At 32.9% G+C, this 17,783-nt stretch overlaps 1 protein-coding gene across 2 annotated transcripts in view; it reads left to right on the forward strand.

Annotated features, from left to right (window-relative positions):
* Window positions 1-17,783, forward strand: part of LOC126966457 (uncharacterized) — a 206,104-nt gene that overhangs the window by 140,139 nt on the left and 48,182 nt on the right. For both annotated transcript variants that reach the window (XM_050810499.1, XM_050810501.1), the window contains exons 5-7: window positions 901-992; window positions 2,644-2,781; window positions 6,552-6,629. In XM_050810499.1, the coding sequence (XP_050666456.1) occupies window positions 901-992; window positions 2,644-2,781; window positions 6,552-6,629 (308 nt within the window). The remainder of the gene's footprint in view (window positions 1-900; window positions 993-2,643; window positions 2,782-6,551; window positions 6,630-17,783) is intronic.

The raw sequence follows: 17,783 nt of genomic DNA on the forward strand, positions 1-17,783 counted from the left end.
TGTGCTTTACATTTTGCATTATTTTAATGTTTATCAACTATTTTGGCTTTTCGTTTGCATGCTTATGATGCATTTCATGAATATATTTTATTAACTAATTTTTAATAATCATTATTAATATTTTGGTAAACTCAATTTGATGGCAATATTAAGGAATAGCATTTTTTTATTCATATATAACTTCGAAAACATTGAATAAAACGGCCGTCAAAAGGGTACCAGGACACTGGCAGTTAAGGTAGCTCTACACAGTCAATCAGATGATAATAAGGCAGAACAGAGATGAAAATTACTTTATTCACTCAGAAGTTACTTTAATAGTAGTTTTATTATATGGCAAGAACTGAAAACTAAAATTTTAATGAATAGCTTGCTACGTTAGCTACAGTGCCATATTAAAATTTATTTAAAAACAATCTTATCTCAGAGATAATTCATCCGCTTACTTCGTTAACTTCTCAATTGGACCATTTAATCAGGCTTACAAAATGTTACACGTCTTAATGTCTTAGCGCTGATCCCTTATTATTTTTCTAAAAGTAGTTCTATGAGAGTAGCATAGGACTACTATTAGAAAACTTAACTACTAAACTACTCTCTATATTGACCTTCTTTTATTTCTTATTATATTCAATTAAAATCCCGTTACAAACAACCTAGCCATTTCGTCGATTAGCCGGAACAAACAGTTTTAAAAGTTATACTGAAACATGTGGGAGTTCACAATGATATCATTAATATTTATTAAATTAAAATTGAAAGATATTATAATATAAGACGAAGATAATTGTACCATGTAAACATACCTTTACTATAAATCTGTTAAAGTGGCAATGTGTTAAATTTATGTATAGATAGTTTGGTTTAAATACAGCTAATGCTTATGTCGTGTCTTTGCAGAGCCGCCACGGACTTCTCCTCAGCAGGATGGGGGGTTGGAACTACCCCGCTCCTCAGCCTCACCACCAGATCCGTCGCCTACGTTTCCAACGGTAAATTATTAATTCATTCTATTCAATTATTACCGCGTTGCTTCTAGGGTACACTTTGTTGGGTACACTGGGTTGGTTAATTGCTAATTGTTTTTTTTATGACAATAAGGGACGAGATGATCAGCTGATGGTAATTGAGACGCCCTGCCCATTATAATGCAGTGTCACTCAGGATTCTTGAAAAACCCAAAACTTATGAACGGCACTACAATTGCGCTCGTCTCCTTGAGACATAAGATGTTAAGTCTCATTTGCCCAGTAATTTAACAAGCTACCGCATACCCAAACACAGTAATGCTTACACATTACTGCTACACGGCAGAAATAGGCGCCGTTGTGGTACCCATAATCTAGCTGGCATCCTGTGCAAAGTAGCCTCCAACTTTTAATTTAATGGGTTTAAAGTTATTCCATTTGTTTTTGATCTACTGCATTCTGGCTTAGCAATTTCAAAGATTAACCATTTACATTAAATACAAAAATAAGCTGGACTTCGAAAAAGTCACCGGAGAAGGAGAAGAGGCAGTCATCCGAAACAATCTCTAATCTCTACGAAACCCTTGAACTGTTTGCTTAGTACTGTACAAATAGATAATATAATGTAAATATTGGTAGTCAAAAGTAAGAAACAAAACCGTATCGTTCTTAATCTTTCATCTTATATTATTAACTTTGGGCAAAAAAACATTTGGAAGAGCTTTCATACAGGTTTTGTGCAATTGTGAAAACATGAATTTCAAACTTTAGAGGAAACAAGGCGTGGAGATAACAATAATTTAATTAATTAATAACTGATGAAGCTTATTTGTGCAATCTATCGCCTGCATTAGTTTTATATAGAGTCTGAGTTTTAGCAAATATTTCTTATTTTATGTTTTCAAAGCTGAAAGCAATTTAATGTGAAAACATATGTAACACGACCGTTTTTGTTAATAAAAAATATTCACTTTATTATTAGGAGTAAGAAGAACTCTTAACAACAGTTTTTGAGGACTTCTTATCGAAAAGACAAGCCAGCATTAAACAAATAATGCTAGAGTAGAGCTTGTAACTGTCTTTATACATATAATTCTTCTGTACGTGTGTTGACAGTGATCTCCTCCTAAACGGCTGGACTGATTTGAATGAAATTTTCTATGTGTGTTCAAAAGGATTCAAGGGTGATTTAGATTCAAAATTGAAGTACCTAAATTGCTGGGCTGATTTTGATGATTTCTTTTAGAGTGTTCCAGTGAATTTGAGATTGGTTTAGATTCTCAATACAGTCGACATATGTTACGTCTGTTAGTGGTCTATAACTTATATATAACACGTGTGTACAGGACAACGTCTGTCGGGTTCGCTAGTATATTATAAAATTATTAAATTGCCAATTCTGCGCAACAGCTATTTTGAATGTCAACTGCATAATGTGTGCTTAAGTAAAAGGTCACGTATATGCAAGTGTAATAATCCTTAACCCTTAAAGAATCAACCGTGTGTGTGCAGTCTATAAATGTACATGTAATTTGAGGCCAGTCAGTAGCTTACAAAAACAGTAAGTAGGTACTATAGATTTAAATTTAAATATTAACTGATATTTTTTAGAATTTCAAGGGGTGTGATACGCCTTAACAGCGGATGAATTTGTGAATAATTATTTTGTGTACAGATACGAGGCGTCGAGATAGGAATAGTCGTTCTAGTGCTGATGGTATGGATTGGAGCTATCGTTCTTTTCTTCAACCGCTGGGGGAAGATACGAATGTTGCTACCCTATCAACCAGATTATAAACAAGAACAATTAAAGGTAATAAATATCATATTATGAATTTCTCGTATTTATTAATATAATCAGTACAGAATTAAAATATATTAATATTGTAGAGGGAATATTACACATTTTAATCGAAAAATACTAACGGCCTTACAAATAAACTAGGTATAGAGTTATACTTGTGTAGACACCAAGAATATGCAAAATGCTTACAAATAGATTTTGCTTATGATTGGTTTATTCGGACGGTTACCGTTTCCCGCGTTTATTTTCAAGGCTACTTGACATTCGGAAAACTTCAGAATTATCATTGTATTGACAGTGTTGTCAGAGATATAGTCCACATTTAGCATATTCTTGGTTTATTCACGGTATTAATTTATTCCAAATTGATTGGTAAGGCTGTAAATGATTAATATTCACGTCTTTAGAATTTTCATTATCAGTCGTAGATCAGGAATAAATCAATCTGTAATTATTGTAACCTTAACTATACTTATATGAAAAACAAAAAATTCAAAATTTTCAAGCACATGTTTATCTTATTTTTAAATTTTGTTTGAGATTTTTCTTTATAATAATAACTCATCCAGTTATTATTGTAACTGCTCATTTCTAGGCTTGGATGGGAAATTGTTTCAAAAATATTTAATATCTATATACGCACATTCGACAGGTACAAGACTGTTCTTCAAATTCATCGCCTTAGGATATCAATATGGTGTGTGTGTTTTTTTTAGCTTTGTCATTTCCATGCCTCTGATAACCATAGTAACTTACTAACGAATGTTTCTGTCATATTTGTACTAACATTTCGGGTACTTGATTGATTATTTGTAATTCTTATTACTCACTTCTTAAAGAATAAGATTTATAGCTTCTATAATGTAATAGCGAAATAATTATTAAAATCGATTCAGTAATTTCAGAGCTTTAAACAATAGCTTAAGAATTATTAAAATCGATTTGAATAAAGGGTTGACAAAATAATTATTCCTAGCAACACCGTAGTATTATACCGCAATCTGTCAAATCTGGCGCTCGCATTTGTAGGTAAATAAAGGATCGCAATCACACACTAACCTGTCATCGATGAAATCATAGAAAATTCAATGAATAGACTCAGTGTCAACAAATTAAAAAATGGGATTAAAATAAAATAAATATATATATAAATAAAAAAATAATAATACAAATAATTATGTATAAAAAGTTAAAATTACAGTGAAAGAACATTTTTTTGGGGGGGCCATAAGTTCCTAAGCGGATGGTCATTCTCCTTTGGTTAGAAATGTTCTGTATAGGTGAAATTTTAGTGATAACTTTATTAAATGGTACTTTAAAAGGAAAAACAGTCAAATATCCACGGGAAGATAACGTATTAGAGTTCTCAATATATTCGCGTGACAAAGATTGCTTCACCAAGTTCCTAGCATCAATTGTAGGCAATACATAAATATTTACAAAATAAACTCAATTTCAAACTCTAAACAACTTGAATTACATATGTAAATAGATATTTTCTTCGTGTATATAGGTTAATCCTGTAACAGACTTGTGAAGTCTAAAAGTATCTTTTGATTGGAATAACCTTGGAAGCTTGTTTTGTTTGATAATTAATACGTCTAGATAAAGTCTCTTGCTATTAGATAACCGTCGAAAACCAAGCGTAATACTTTAGTGTGAGTGACAAGCTACGTCGTACACTCGCGATTTGTATGACACTTTATGTTAGTGTGCGTGAATTGCTCAAAATTGATGTTAAAAGTCATAAAAGGCATTAATTTTCTGAAAATGTATTCCTTTGAAACTCTTTTTTGTGTTATTTCTAACACTGCCACCGCTTCGGAAACAAAAAGCTCTCTGAGAGAGAAGAAGCGGCGTAAGAAACTCTCCCAGCATTCTATTTTTGTGCTCTTTTTAATAAAATATACAATATTGCACCGTCATTGTTATCAAATAATCATGGTCTTTTCCCAAGCTGTTAGATCACTTAGATATTCAGCTGCTGTAGAATAGAAGGATTTACGACGGAGCCATTTTTAATAAACCTTAGTTCTAAACTCAATTCTTTCGACGTTTTCACAGCTGTCATAGTCTCTAGACCTATAAATAATCTAAGGTTAATATATTGTTCTAATTCAGAAAGTTTTCAGTACACACTGCTTATTATTACATCATAACATACAAAATATTTTAATCTAATTGAAAAACGGTAAAAATCAAGTACCCGTTATATTTTCTGTAACCATACTAAGTAGTTTGACTCAGCATTAATGTCTGTATGAGCCTTCTTGAAGACTTTATCAGGTACGTTGTAATATATTATGTAAAATAATATGATTGTATCTACATCAGTGAGTTCCTTTGTAGTTTGTAAATAGACAACCTGCTCTGCTAATATTCAAAACCCGAAATTTCAGATTCAATTAGCTAGTTTAATTGTATCCCAAATATTTAAACTGTAGATGCTATTTAAGTATGCTATAAACTCCTATTACAATAAAATTTTGTAGTACTAGTAGTTGTTAGAAATTGAAATCTTTTCATACTGTAAATTAAATTTTCAATCTAATTTTATGGCAGTCAGAAATAGACGAGGGCTTAAATCTTCTTAACTACTTAAATCTAAGAAGTGTACGTAGCTATGAAAGCAATGAGTATACTATTAGTATAGTCATATTAGACTTTAACCCCGGGGGTGGTATTATGCGGACGAGCTAAAAGAGCATTATAAGAGAAACAAGGCTGTGTATCTTCTAAAATGGTCCAGGTCCCTCACAGCGGAATGTATTAAAAATGTTGTGTGACACATGTTCGGATATTGGTATTTAAAAACTCGTAAATGTTATAAGCCCTCTACTTCTTCTAAATCATTATATTGGTCTATTCGTTTGTATAAACCAACTTACGAACTCACCGCTACTTACGTAAAGAAATCAGTAAGTACATGGGTGAACAAACTCACTCAGTGTAAATAACTTATTATTCTTAATACACAAGAAGGTCGACCCAAACTCAACAACAACTTAAAAGAACTGTGAAAGAGCGTCCCTTTAGGTTGAGACTTAGCTAGCTTATCGGATCGGTTAGCTAGATCGGATTTTCGCCCAAAAATGTCTTAAATTGTTTGGAGCGAATTCCAAGAATGGTTGTAACGTTATGTTTATAAATAACACATCGCTGCTTTGGAAGAATACTGTATTATTACAAAATACCACAATTTCGACTTTATTAGACCATGCGACGAAGAATGATCCCAATTATATCCTCAATAAAGATCATATTTTTATCTCAACTCTTGTAACAGTAAAACCTTATGCCATTGGTTGATTTTAGTCGCCCTTTCTTTTTGACAGTGATGCTTCACCAGTTTTGACGTGAATTTTAGACGAAGACTCGTTATTTTTCCGTTAAATAGTCGTAACGTTAGATAGTGTATTATTTTGTATTAATTCACTAATCTTTTTAAAACGGTGCTATTTTCTTAATATTTTATTTCAGAAGGAATAAGTATGAGTGTAATGTAGTATTATAAAATAGTACAATATTAGACACCAATAATAGGAATAACTTTGTCACTATTCTTAATAAGACTGTTTAAAAATGTGAAACAACTGTAAATTTCCATCCGCTCCCTGGAAATAATTGTTAATTTTTGAGTTGAAACAGTATTCTTCTAAGGCAGCGACATATAAGTGTGTTTGAATTTCATTTTATAAATAGACACTTCAATTTCATTTATGTGTTCAATATATATGTTTATTGATAGCTATATCTTCATTATTATCGAATGTACACAGGTTCCGGGAAGCAGTGCGCTGGCAGCTGTAACAGCTGGGGGCACGTGTGGAGCCCACTCGGCGACGTCCGCATGCTCGGTAATTTTTTTTTTACAAATACTTGCAAACATTTTTATCAGAGATAATTGCATGTTTATTTCTGCCTAGCGAACCTCTCTAAGAAATAAGCGATTCACTCGATTGCATGAAACGTGCACTCATTGAGTGAGTTGAAAGCAGGAATCAACTAAAACCGGAGTAAAAGAATACAAGAGTAATTTAAAAGTCTAAATTATTTTATTTCAATTGAGACTTACCAATTGCGAATTGTTTGAAATATACAGGGTGGACCAAAAGTCCGTTTATAATTGAAATGACGATTAAAAAAAACTAATTACAGAAGATCAAAATTGTTTATTGTTTTCGATAGTAAACAAAAGGGGAATTTATTTCTTAAAAATCACATCATCCGTATGCAATCCTTCATTATTCTGGCATTGCTGCAATCTAGAGCGGAAATTTTCGATAACAGCTTTACATGTTTCTGTTGAGATGTTTTGGATTTCTGTGCGAATACGATCCTTTAATTCGTCAAGAGTTACTGGGTTGGTTGGCTGGAATGCAGGGGTTTTTGATCACCATGACATAGTGTCACTCCAATAACGACAATTTTGTCTATTAACATGCCCATTTAGGTGGAAGTGTGCCTCGTTGAGAAAAAAATGTTTGTAAAACTGGTGAATCGCTCTACCATTTCGTTCGCAAACTGCAACCTAGTGGCATGGTCCTGAGGCCTTAATTCCTGCACCATTTGGATTTTATAGGAATGTAGATTTAAATCTTTCTTGAGAATGCGGTTTAATACATCATTATCTTGGCACGTTAAGGACAGCAGACCGCTTTCGAGTTGAAAGTCCAGGTTGGTCACGAACAGACGATTTTTCTCGCTCCACGTTTTCGAGGTCCCTCAACGTTCTAGGCCGGCCAGATCGAGGTAAATCCATTATTGAACCCGTCTTCTCAAACTTGAGCACCCATTTTTTAATTAACACACCTGATGGAGCTTGATTTTTGTGTCGTATCTTGTAATGATTGCAAAACTTTCGTTGAGCTAAGGTCGCAGAATCGTTGTTTCGATAGTACTCGCGTACACAAAGCGCACATTGACTACCGCTGAACGACGCCATGGTACTAAATTCCCATTGGCCGCTCTTGCAATGCGTAACCCTTCCAGCCCCCTCCGTCGCCGCTGCTAGACGCGGCAACCGATTCAAATGATAACAGACTTTTGGACCACCCTGTAGTTAGGGAAAAAATTTTTAACTAAATTGGGCCGCAAAAATTCCGGGTCGCAGAAGTGTGATATTTTCTTAACTACACAACGCAAAGTAGTGAAACTGTAGTATGTTATAGATGACTGACTTATACATAAATGAAAATACATAACACGTTTGTAAACTGTATAATTTTATTTAAGTACTAAAAAATACAAAAAAAAAAAACACTTCTAACTTTTGACAACAAAAATATACAACACAGTTAATCTTCAAAATGAAAGCTTTTCTGTAAATTTAATGTGGCATGCTGTTAATATAATTTCTAATACGGTTTTGGTATATGTTTGATCATTGTTCTACTAGCGCACTTCTTAACTCACGTATGTAAGCTGCAGCCGGAGAGCGTTGTTTAACGCATCTACCGAGCTTGTCCCATAAATACTCTATGAGATTTAAGGCTCTCCATGATACCGACGTCTTGAATATACGCGTTGACCAAATTTGCTGTATGTGGTCGCGCATTATTGTCCATAAAAATGGAATTTGCCCCCCATACTCACCAAGAATACAATAACGTTCATTTGGTCGCCTATATAGTCTTCGTCTCCCATCGTCCAGCTTCCCCAAGTCGCCGCTGGACCGTGTTAGAGCTTACATTGTTGTGGTGAATTTCTTGAAGGCTATTTGATTTATGAATTGATATTTAATTAATTAGATAAAAAATGAATGATTATTGATAAATGAATAGTAATGAATAGTAATAATAGTTATTATAAAACCACATACTACTATATTATATACTGTACCCGTTACTTTCATAATTAATAATAATTCAAATGCTGTGATTTTTATTTATTGTAAATTACGCTAAGTTATGTCTTAAATCAATTCGACACGTGTATCGCCTCTACACAAGGAATCCTCAGGAGATGTTGACTGTTAGTCTCTTGTTAGAATTTGGAGACAATTATGGATTTCCACCAAATAACGACTAATAAACTTTCCCATGTTGTTCATTGCCTATATAGATGTGAGTTAAATGTTTATTTGACTTAATATAGTGAACACATCGAAAAATATAGTGGCGCACTGTTAGCCTCTATTTTCAGCCACGCATGTGGATTAAAAAAAATGGTTCTAAGGTATTGCGAGTGTAGGACGTAGCTTCTCATGCACACATAAGTAATAACTAGCCTGTTGTCATACGTTGCCTAACAACAACAGCGTATTATTATATGGGGAGTTTAGTTTTATCTGATAAATATACTCCTTGTTGTAATCATGAAATCGTTTCATGGTACAACTATAAAAGCTTTCGTCAATAAGTTCTCTCATAGAAAATATATCCAAACAAAACAAATATTGGAAAAAATAATAATTATGGATCCCAAATTGATATAAAACTATCTTATCTCTTAAGTTGAACTAAACTGCACTCCATGAAGTAATCCCCATTACAATCTGTTCATTCTTTTAGGAGTTCACTGGGAACAGTGTATGGGTGTTAGATGAATACATAAATATAAAACAATTTAAAATATTAAAAGCTTATTTCAAGTGGTCTCCATTGGTTGCAATACAGTCATTTAAACGTTGAGGCCAGTTATCAATAGAAGCACGCATTGTTTCGATGGAAAAATTCTTCACTGCCAATCGTACGGATTGGCATGGAGGGATTCCATTATCATGGCGTTTAAAGTAAGCCGAACTCTCTAAAACTGAACATAAATCATAATGCAGCGGATTAAGATCAGGACTAGAAGACGGCCAATCTTCAGCTCTAATGAAGTCCGAAACAATCTTTTCCTACCAAGACTGCGTAGACCGGGCTTTATCCGGCCGGTACAAAAATTTTACTAATACCAAGCGTATGGAGAGTTTTATAAATTGCATTTGGCTCCATACCTACATTGTGTAATGCAAGCATAGTGATTCGGTTCTCTTCATCACCCCACTCCATTTTAATATCGCAAAATATTGTGTAATGTATTGGCGCCAAAATGAAAAAACTCAATGAACAATCATATAAAAATGATATGATTTTGTTTATTTTTAATTGTAACAGTATTTAATATAGTAATGCTTTTAAAATTTCTACAATTTTGTATTTTCTATTCGTTTTGTTCCTAATGCATTTTGCATTGATATTAATTATTCAAATGAAAAAGTGTCTAGTACCGGATAAATAAAGTTTAGCATTTCTTGAGGCATTGTTAAGTGCCAAGTTTCTTTAAGCAGTGACTCTCATTGCAGTGTATAAGACAGGGTAGCGTGCTTCTCGTAACCGCATTGCAGCTCCACCACCAAGGTTGTGAAAATCCTGCAGATTGTGGTGTATTTAGAACTTAGCCATTAACGAACAATGTCTATTGTGTTCCCTCACTTGTTTACACACCCTTTGTTCGATGAAATCTACATTAATTGTTCGAAATATCAAATGTTGACTATATGAATTGGTTTTTTGCTTTCACGTATTATACCGAGAATTTTGTATGCGTAAAACACTTCGAATTAATTATTCAAATGATGGCATTTTTACAACTTGCTTTTGTGAAGAGCAAAAATTATTTTATATTAAAAAAAAATACTTTGAAGTCGTATTTCCAATTTTCGTTTGTATTTAAGTAGTTATATATTTAGTATTCAAGGTCGCGATACTAACATTACTATAAATATTAGACATTATATATTTTGGCTGGCGATGCTCCTTTGATTCCTCTGGTGTTGCATGATAACGTGGGAAGCAATTATTCCTCATCGCCTCATCAATAAAACTAAAATTCTTTCAATTATCCATAATATTAGTCTTATGTGATTATGTAATTGCCAAATTGAACTGTGTGGAGAATGTGGTTTGTGAATGTATTTGAGATTGTGATTTTTGAGTCTCTTTGTAATGTGTACGTCAATGATCAAGTTATTTTATTATCATTGAAAGAGGAACTTTAGAAGATGACTACAATTCCTCATGAGTCGTTAGACAAGATAAAGACTTAAAAGTGAGTGTGAGTATGAAGAGAATTGAGTTAACAAAGATAAACGTATGACAATTCCTTTAACGTCTTTCTGATTGTAGAAGCTCATAACTCACTTGAAAATCTCCTACGTTTTTAAGCTATTGCATAGCTTCTATCGCGGGCCTTGAGCATGGGGACCGAATCCAGAAATTCCGTAACGAAAATAACCTAACACTTACATACTAGATCTATATAGATATTTCGCCGTAGTAACTACGTATGCCGTGGAACAGCGGTTACCACGTATGCTTTTTGTGCAGAAGGTCCCAGGTTCGAGCCTGGGGTATGTCATGATTTTTTTTTTAGTTTCTTTTTTTTATCATTATGATTCTTTATAAATTTTTATTATTATGACAGGCATTTTTATTTAATTTCACCTGTCCCGTTGTCTGTCTGTAATCAAATCTTGCAAGTATAATTTTACTCACTTCCCGTTTGCTTTTTTTTTAATTAATTTTATCAAAAAAAAACTGCATAAATAAAATAAATAAATTGCATAAGTTGATAAAAAATGCTATTCAATAGCTTTACCGCGGCAGTCCCCGAGTGTCACACGTCTTTTTTTTTATAGTGAGTGGTGATGTGTTGATTCTTTTACCTAGGTCTTTCCATTTATTTTTCCCAGAAAGATCTGAATTTTTTTCAATTTTGTGGACAGTGACTTCATGTGTTTTGTTCTGTAAGGATGCTTCGTGAACATGATAATCGTTATTACTGTCATAATTAGTAATTGCATCCAACAAATACAATGATTTATTAACTAAAACAGATATACTTGGCAGCACACACATGTTCACGAGTTGATTATCAGTTTTTAATATTCCATCCCTTTCTAATGTTTTCCATAATAATAATATTGTATACAGGTAAACGCTTTTTAACTGACTTCAAAAAAGGAGGTTCTCAATTCGTCGGTTGTTTTTCTTTATGTTTGTTACCTCAGAACTTTCGACTGGGTGTATCGATTTTGATAATTCCTTTTTTAATTTGAAAGCTGGTGCTTACCATAGTCTACCATTGTAATTTGGTCCTAGTCGGTGTCAGCCAAGGTAGGATTGCAACTACATACATAGTTATAGGTGAGATGTGCTTGATGCAACGCGCGACGTGACCGGCGAGAGCGGGACCGCAGCGGAAGGACACCGGTTTCAAATATAACAATAATCGTATCTAGAATTAGATTAATTAATTAGATTGTAAAAAATACGCAATTATTTTCACACTTTTTAGTGCATATTATATATATTGTTTTGATAAAGAGTAAGAAGTTGAAGTCGGTTGTTATTTTGTTAATTTTCGTTATTAAATCTATGGATGAATCCATCATGTTCAAGTGGTTATTGTTTGTATATGTATGCGTTGATTCTGTTGTGAGATCTTTGAACATATTTAACACAGATTTAGGATAAAAGTGACGGGTCTGTAATTATTTTTTTCAATAATTCATGTGTTTGTTTTAGATTTCAGCTGTTGATAGTGATAGTGGTATTTCCTAGTCTTCTAACAATTTGTAGAAACGATCTGTTATAACGTTCATTGGGGATTTTTTTTTTCTATTCTTCACTTCCTTTTAATATTTGCTACTTACTACTCATGTAGGCTTAAAAAGCTTTTATTTTAATTTTCGTAAGAGTAATTACTTTCATGATTCTTCTTGTCTGTTATTTTTTGCATTTAGTTGCTATGATATCTACTATCTCTTTTTTATCTTTTTCAGTTTTATTAGTTTGTTTTTGCCAGCTCAATATGTTGCTGTTTTACACATGGAGTAATCAAAAAATAGTTTTTGGTTTTGTTTTTAAATATATGTAATTTTCATTTTTGTAACTATAAGTTTCATTATTTAACATTTCCATTTTCATTGAAACGTTTAGGCCGCTATCCCAAGAAATTGCCAAAATAACACATTATTTGACGGTTTGTATAAATCTTTCATATTTACAAAAAAAGTATGTGTGTGTAACCTTTACGCGCGATTGAAGTAAAACTTAATAATTATTAACTTTGTGAATAAGTAACAGATACATAAATATATTAAATTATATATACATTAAATAAAGCCTTATTACCAACTAACGTATTACTGACTCACGTATTACTGAAGAGCTAGGAGCATTGTTAGACTTTTTTTCTCGGAAACGCTGACGATATAACTACATCTTTGAGCAAAGTTGGCATTTTCTCTACCTAATAAAAAAAATCCTATATTAATATATATTAATATTATTTTATCAAGTGAGATTTTATATATTTTACAAAGAATGCTATAATGTTATGTTTTGATATTATTATTCATCAGAAAATAAACACTTACTTTACAGGTCAAGTCATTATCAGGTTCTTGATTTTCTCTTTTATTCTTATTGATGAAAGAGTAAAATGTTCATGGAATTCCGCCATTTTAATTCACAGATTATTATTTTCATTTTATATTCTATTTAAAATTTAATACTACTATTCGCACATTTAAAAATTTTTACTCTTTTAATAAAATAATTGATAATAAGAAATTGAAGGTTAAATTATTATTAGCACATATCAATATGATGTTGTTATTGAATATTAAGAAATATGGCTGTATGGGCTCGAACCCTTTGCCTGTTCTCATAATGGGCGAATAAACCAAAAACAAATTAGCGTATGTCGCAAATGTCAGAAAATTTCTGAAAACTTATACCTATATTATTATTTATTGCAGTGGTAGTAATACATAAACAAATTGTAGACCTGGAGATTTAAAAAAAATATTAATGAATTTGAAATATTTTTAAATCCATTAAATTATAATGGCTTAAAAAATACTTTCAATTGACTTTCATACTGAGCGTTACTTCCGTCATAAAAAAAAATCTGAGTTACCTCCAAGTCGCGCCTAAAGAAGTTTTACTTCAAAAAATATATATCAACAAAGAATATGTGAAGAAAAATCATTTTTTCTTTACATTTCTAAAAATCTTTAAAAATCACCAAAGCACCCTTTACTTTAACAGTTGGAGCCATATTAATCATTTAATCTAGATACAAATTGTATGAAAATAACTTTTTACTGTTTAAAAATACTAATAATTTAACATGCCATAGTTTGTTGTTTTTTTTTTTGTATTTTGTTTACAATAAATTAAAAATGATTCTTATTATAAATTAAAACTATGGCGATCTTGTGCTAGATAGAGTGGAGCCTAGACCTAGCTCCACTCGATTCCTCGAGAACTTTGCCTCGGTCTCCAACCTTTAGTTGTTACTTTAAACTTCTACGTTGGAAATCTGTCCTGGTAATCTCGTAGTGTGATCCTTAACATCACTAAGCTCGCATTCAATGTCATTAAGATAATAATTATCTACTTGCCTTATGGTTAGAGCAACACTCACTAATTACAAATTTTCGATCGAACTAATACCAACATTACCATAATATAGGTGTATGAAGCAGTAATTAACAAGTTGCTTCAACTCCGTGTACCAAAAGTTCAACACGTGAAATCCCTGAATCGATCCATCATTAAGCTAAAATTACATTATGTTATTAGTTTGGTTACCTCGGAAAAGTTTGGTGAGAGTCTCTTAATTATTGTTTGTCGGTGGATCTGTTGGAAAAATAAATAAAGGTTCATATCGACTCAAATAATTAAATACAAAACATATTATATTTAAGTATTGATTTCACTTGTATATCAAACCGCATTGGGATTAACCGTTTTTTGAAATTTTATTGAGAGTTTACTATCACTTTCTAGTATCTAAAATCTTTGTTCAATTGATAAAATACTCTTACAGCCGTTGTAATTTATGATATTATGACGGGTACTCACGATATACGAGTATTTTTTATATATTTGATGCCGATATTTTGATCCAATTGCATGAATCGTGGTCACGGCGGAACTGCGCTGGCGGAGAGAACCACTTGACACATTGTCACTTGAAACCATAGTACATCAATCTGTTACAGCCAACAACTACAGTTGTCAATAACATATCTCTAGTTACGGATAAATTGCTTTCACCGTTTAATGACAAGATCTTATCTATCCATAGTTATGTCCAATGTAGTTTGTTATTAGTTATAGTCCAATGCTATCTGTCGATAGTTTATTGAAATGTAAGTAAGCGTAAACGGATAGATTTGTCTACTTCTACTAAGTTAAACTAAGGATAGATAGATTATTGAAAACGGCCGTTAGGTGATATCAATATACCTACCTAGGTAAAAACAAAAAAAGGTCCTCGAATTTTAGTAATAACCATAAACTTTTCTAATCCAAATTATGGTAATATTTCAGACCTGTTGATCAATAACAATTTATTATTTTATGTTTTCCATTTATGATGACCCTATTTGGATTCTGATATATTTCATCGCGCTCTTAAAATTAATTCCTCACTAAGTAACAACATAACAAACTATCATTCAATAAATTTTTCTTTTACATTTTTAATGCTAAATATTACCCAGTTTCAATTCCTCTAATTAGTTAGACGTTGGTGCTATAGAATGAACCAATCATTTCATAAGCTTATATCGAGCAATTTTAGTATAATGTACCTATAATTCTAGTTCATCATCAACATCATTTCAGTCGGAAGACATCCACTGGACAAAGGCCTCCCCTAAAGATCGCCATGACGATCCTGCGCTGCCCTCATCCAACGTATTCCGGCGATCTTGACCAGATCCTCGGTCCATCTTAGCGGGGTCCCACCAACACTACGTCTTCCGGTGCGCGGTTGCCATTCGAGGACTTTAGTGCCCCAAAGTCCGATCGATCTGTCCCTCGAACTATGTGCCTTGCCCACTGCCACTTAAGTTTTGCAATCTGTGGGCGTTAAACTTAGTAATAACGAGGTATCGTTTGATTTTAATGATTGCTATGGAAATTTAACCCTCGCCAAAGGTGAAATTATGAAGGAAATTTGTATATACCATAATTTCCCAATAATTATAAAGAAAATCTGTAGGCTTAACGTAAATTGAAGTCCAGGTCCAGATTCATTTCACACGTTCATGATTAGAATATTCTAGAGTTTTTTGCCGATCTATTGACTAAGCTATTTAAATTCTCTTTTGATTAGAATTCGATTGGACTTGGGATTAGTAGGTATTTCCTACTACTTTTTTTATGACAGTAAGGGACGAGACGAGCAGGAAGTTCAGCTGATGTTTATTGATACGCCCTACCCATTACAATGCAGAGCCGCTCAGGATTCTTGAAATACCCAAAAAATCTGAGCAGCACTACTACTTTTACTAGCTACGGCGCCGTTCCGACCGAAACACAGTAATGCTTACATATTACTGCTTCACGGCAGATATAGGCGCTGTTGTGGTTCTCTTAATCGAGCCGGCATCCTGTGCAAAGGAGCCTGGTGTACTTGGAATCATTCACTAATTACCCCTCTACCCAAAAGGAAGAATGTCGAAGAAAAACCACCAAGTACCGAATTTTTTGGAAGTGAAACTTCTTTAGAATTGTTGTGATTTGAAAATCGATTAACGAAAAAGCGAGACGATAGATACACAAACAATTCAGCCGGCTAGAGAATGAGATAGGAAGGATTATACAGTGTTGTATGATACGAGTATACCTTAATATTATATTCTTAATTCATGCGATCGACGAATTACTACACCAGGAGCACATAAATATGGTACCAGTGATAGTAATGTCTTTCATAACTGTTGGAATCAAGTGTCGTCCTAGCAACCTGTACCGGGACTTCATATATAGTTTGAGGTTTAATGTAAATTTTCTTTAGGATGCAGCGTATCCTTTGATTGATTATTGACGCCAAATAAATTTGAAAATGTGCAGCAGTCGCTCTGTATCAACAACATGATCAAAAACAATAACTTAGTATTCCAAAGATATATTGACAATATTAAGACCAAAGTATTTATTTCACGCTTGAGTTACGATAAGCCTCTTGTATCATTTATCGAAAATGTACGCTCTGAGTCTGAATAAATCTATGGAATTTTAACGAATAAAATGTATAATAATCATGTATCACAAGCAAACATTATTAAGGACTTCTTCTTCTTTTTTTATTTAAATACCAACTTTGTTAAAGGCAATACATATATATAGTTTACAGTAATAATTTGTGGAATAGGAATGCTGTAAAGTTTGCTGAAAATAAATAAAAAATTACAATTATCCCCTTCCCAAAATTTTATATTCGTCCTTTTCTTAATATTTAATCTTTCAGCCAAAATTTTTGACGGTTTCACTTCTACCACGTGTAAATTGCACACATGTTTTTTTTTATATACGCGACAATTACAACTTATGATATTCTAGTTTAACTGTAACAGCGACAGGCAGAATTTTATGTTATCGTGGTAGTATGGCGGTACCCCACTGACCTCTACTATTTACCACTGGACTGGCGGCCGTCAAAGTGCTTTTGTGCCTGTTTGATATTCGCCACTTTGGCGCTGTTGGGTATATAGCAAGAGTTTGCGATACTAAAACTAGTGATGACAAAGCTAAGACCTGAGCTAAGCAAAGATCGATGTGAAAACTATTTACAAAAAAAAAATTGTACTTTATTATGTTGGATCCTGAAGTATAAATAACACGGAAAACAACCGAAATTAATTCAAAATGCAATAATACTTCAGAGACTATACGCTTCTCTCGCACCCATTTGTATTATACGTCAAAATTAGTTCTCTGGATGCTCGCGAGTGGCGGTTCAAATAGGCACAAAAAATTCTTGTCAAACATATGGAACGGCCTCTCCAGTGTTATTTTGTGACGCATGAAGAGCGTGGGAAGATAACACTAGGAAGAAGATCATCATCAGCTCTTCGCCCTTTTAAATAAACAACAAATACATAAAATATATAATCATCTACAGATAGAGCATCTAGTGTTACTTAGCTCGAGAGCAAATCACGTACACCATTATGTCTTCACTTAGATTTACGAGTAAATTAAACTCAGAGCTTTAAAAGT

The sequence above is a fragment of the Leptidea sinapis genome, chromosome 10 (assembly GCF_905404315.1).
Source record: "Leptidea sinapis chromosome 10, ilLepSina1.1, whole genome shotgun sequence".
NCBI lineage: Eukaryota > Metazoa > Arthropoda > Insecta > Lepidoptera > Pieridae > Leptidea > Leptidea sinapis.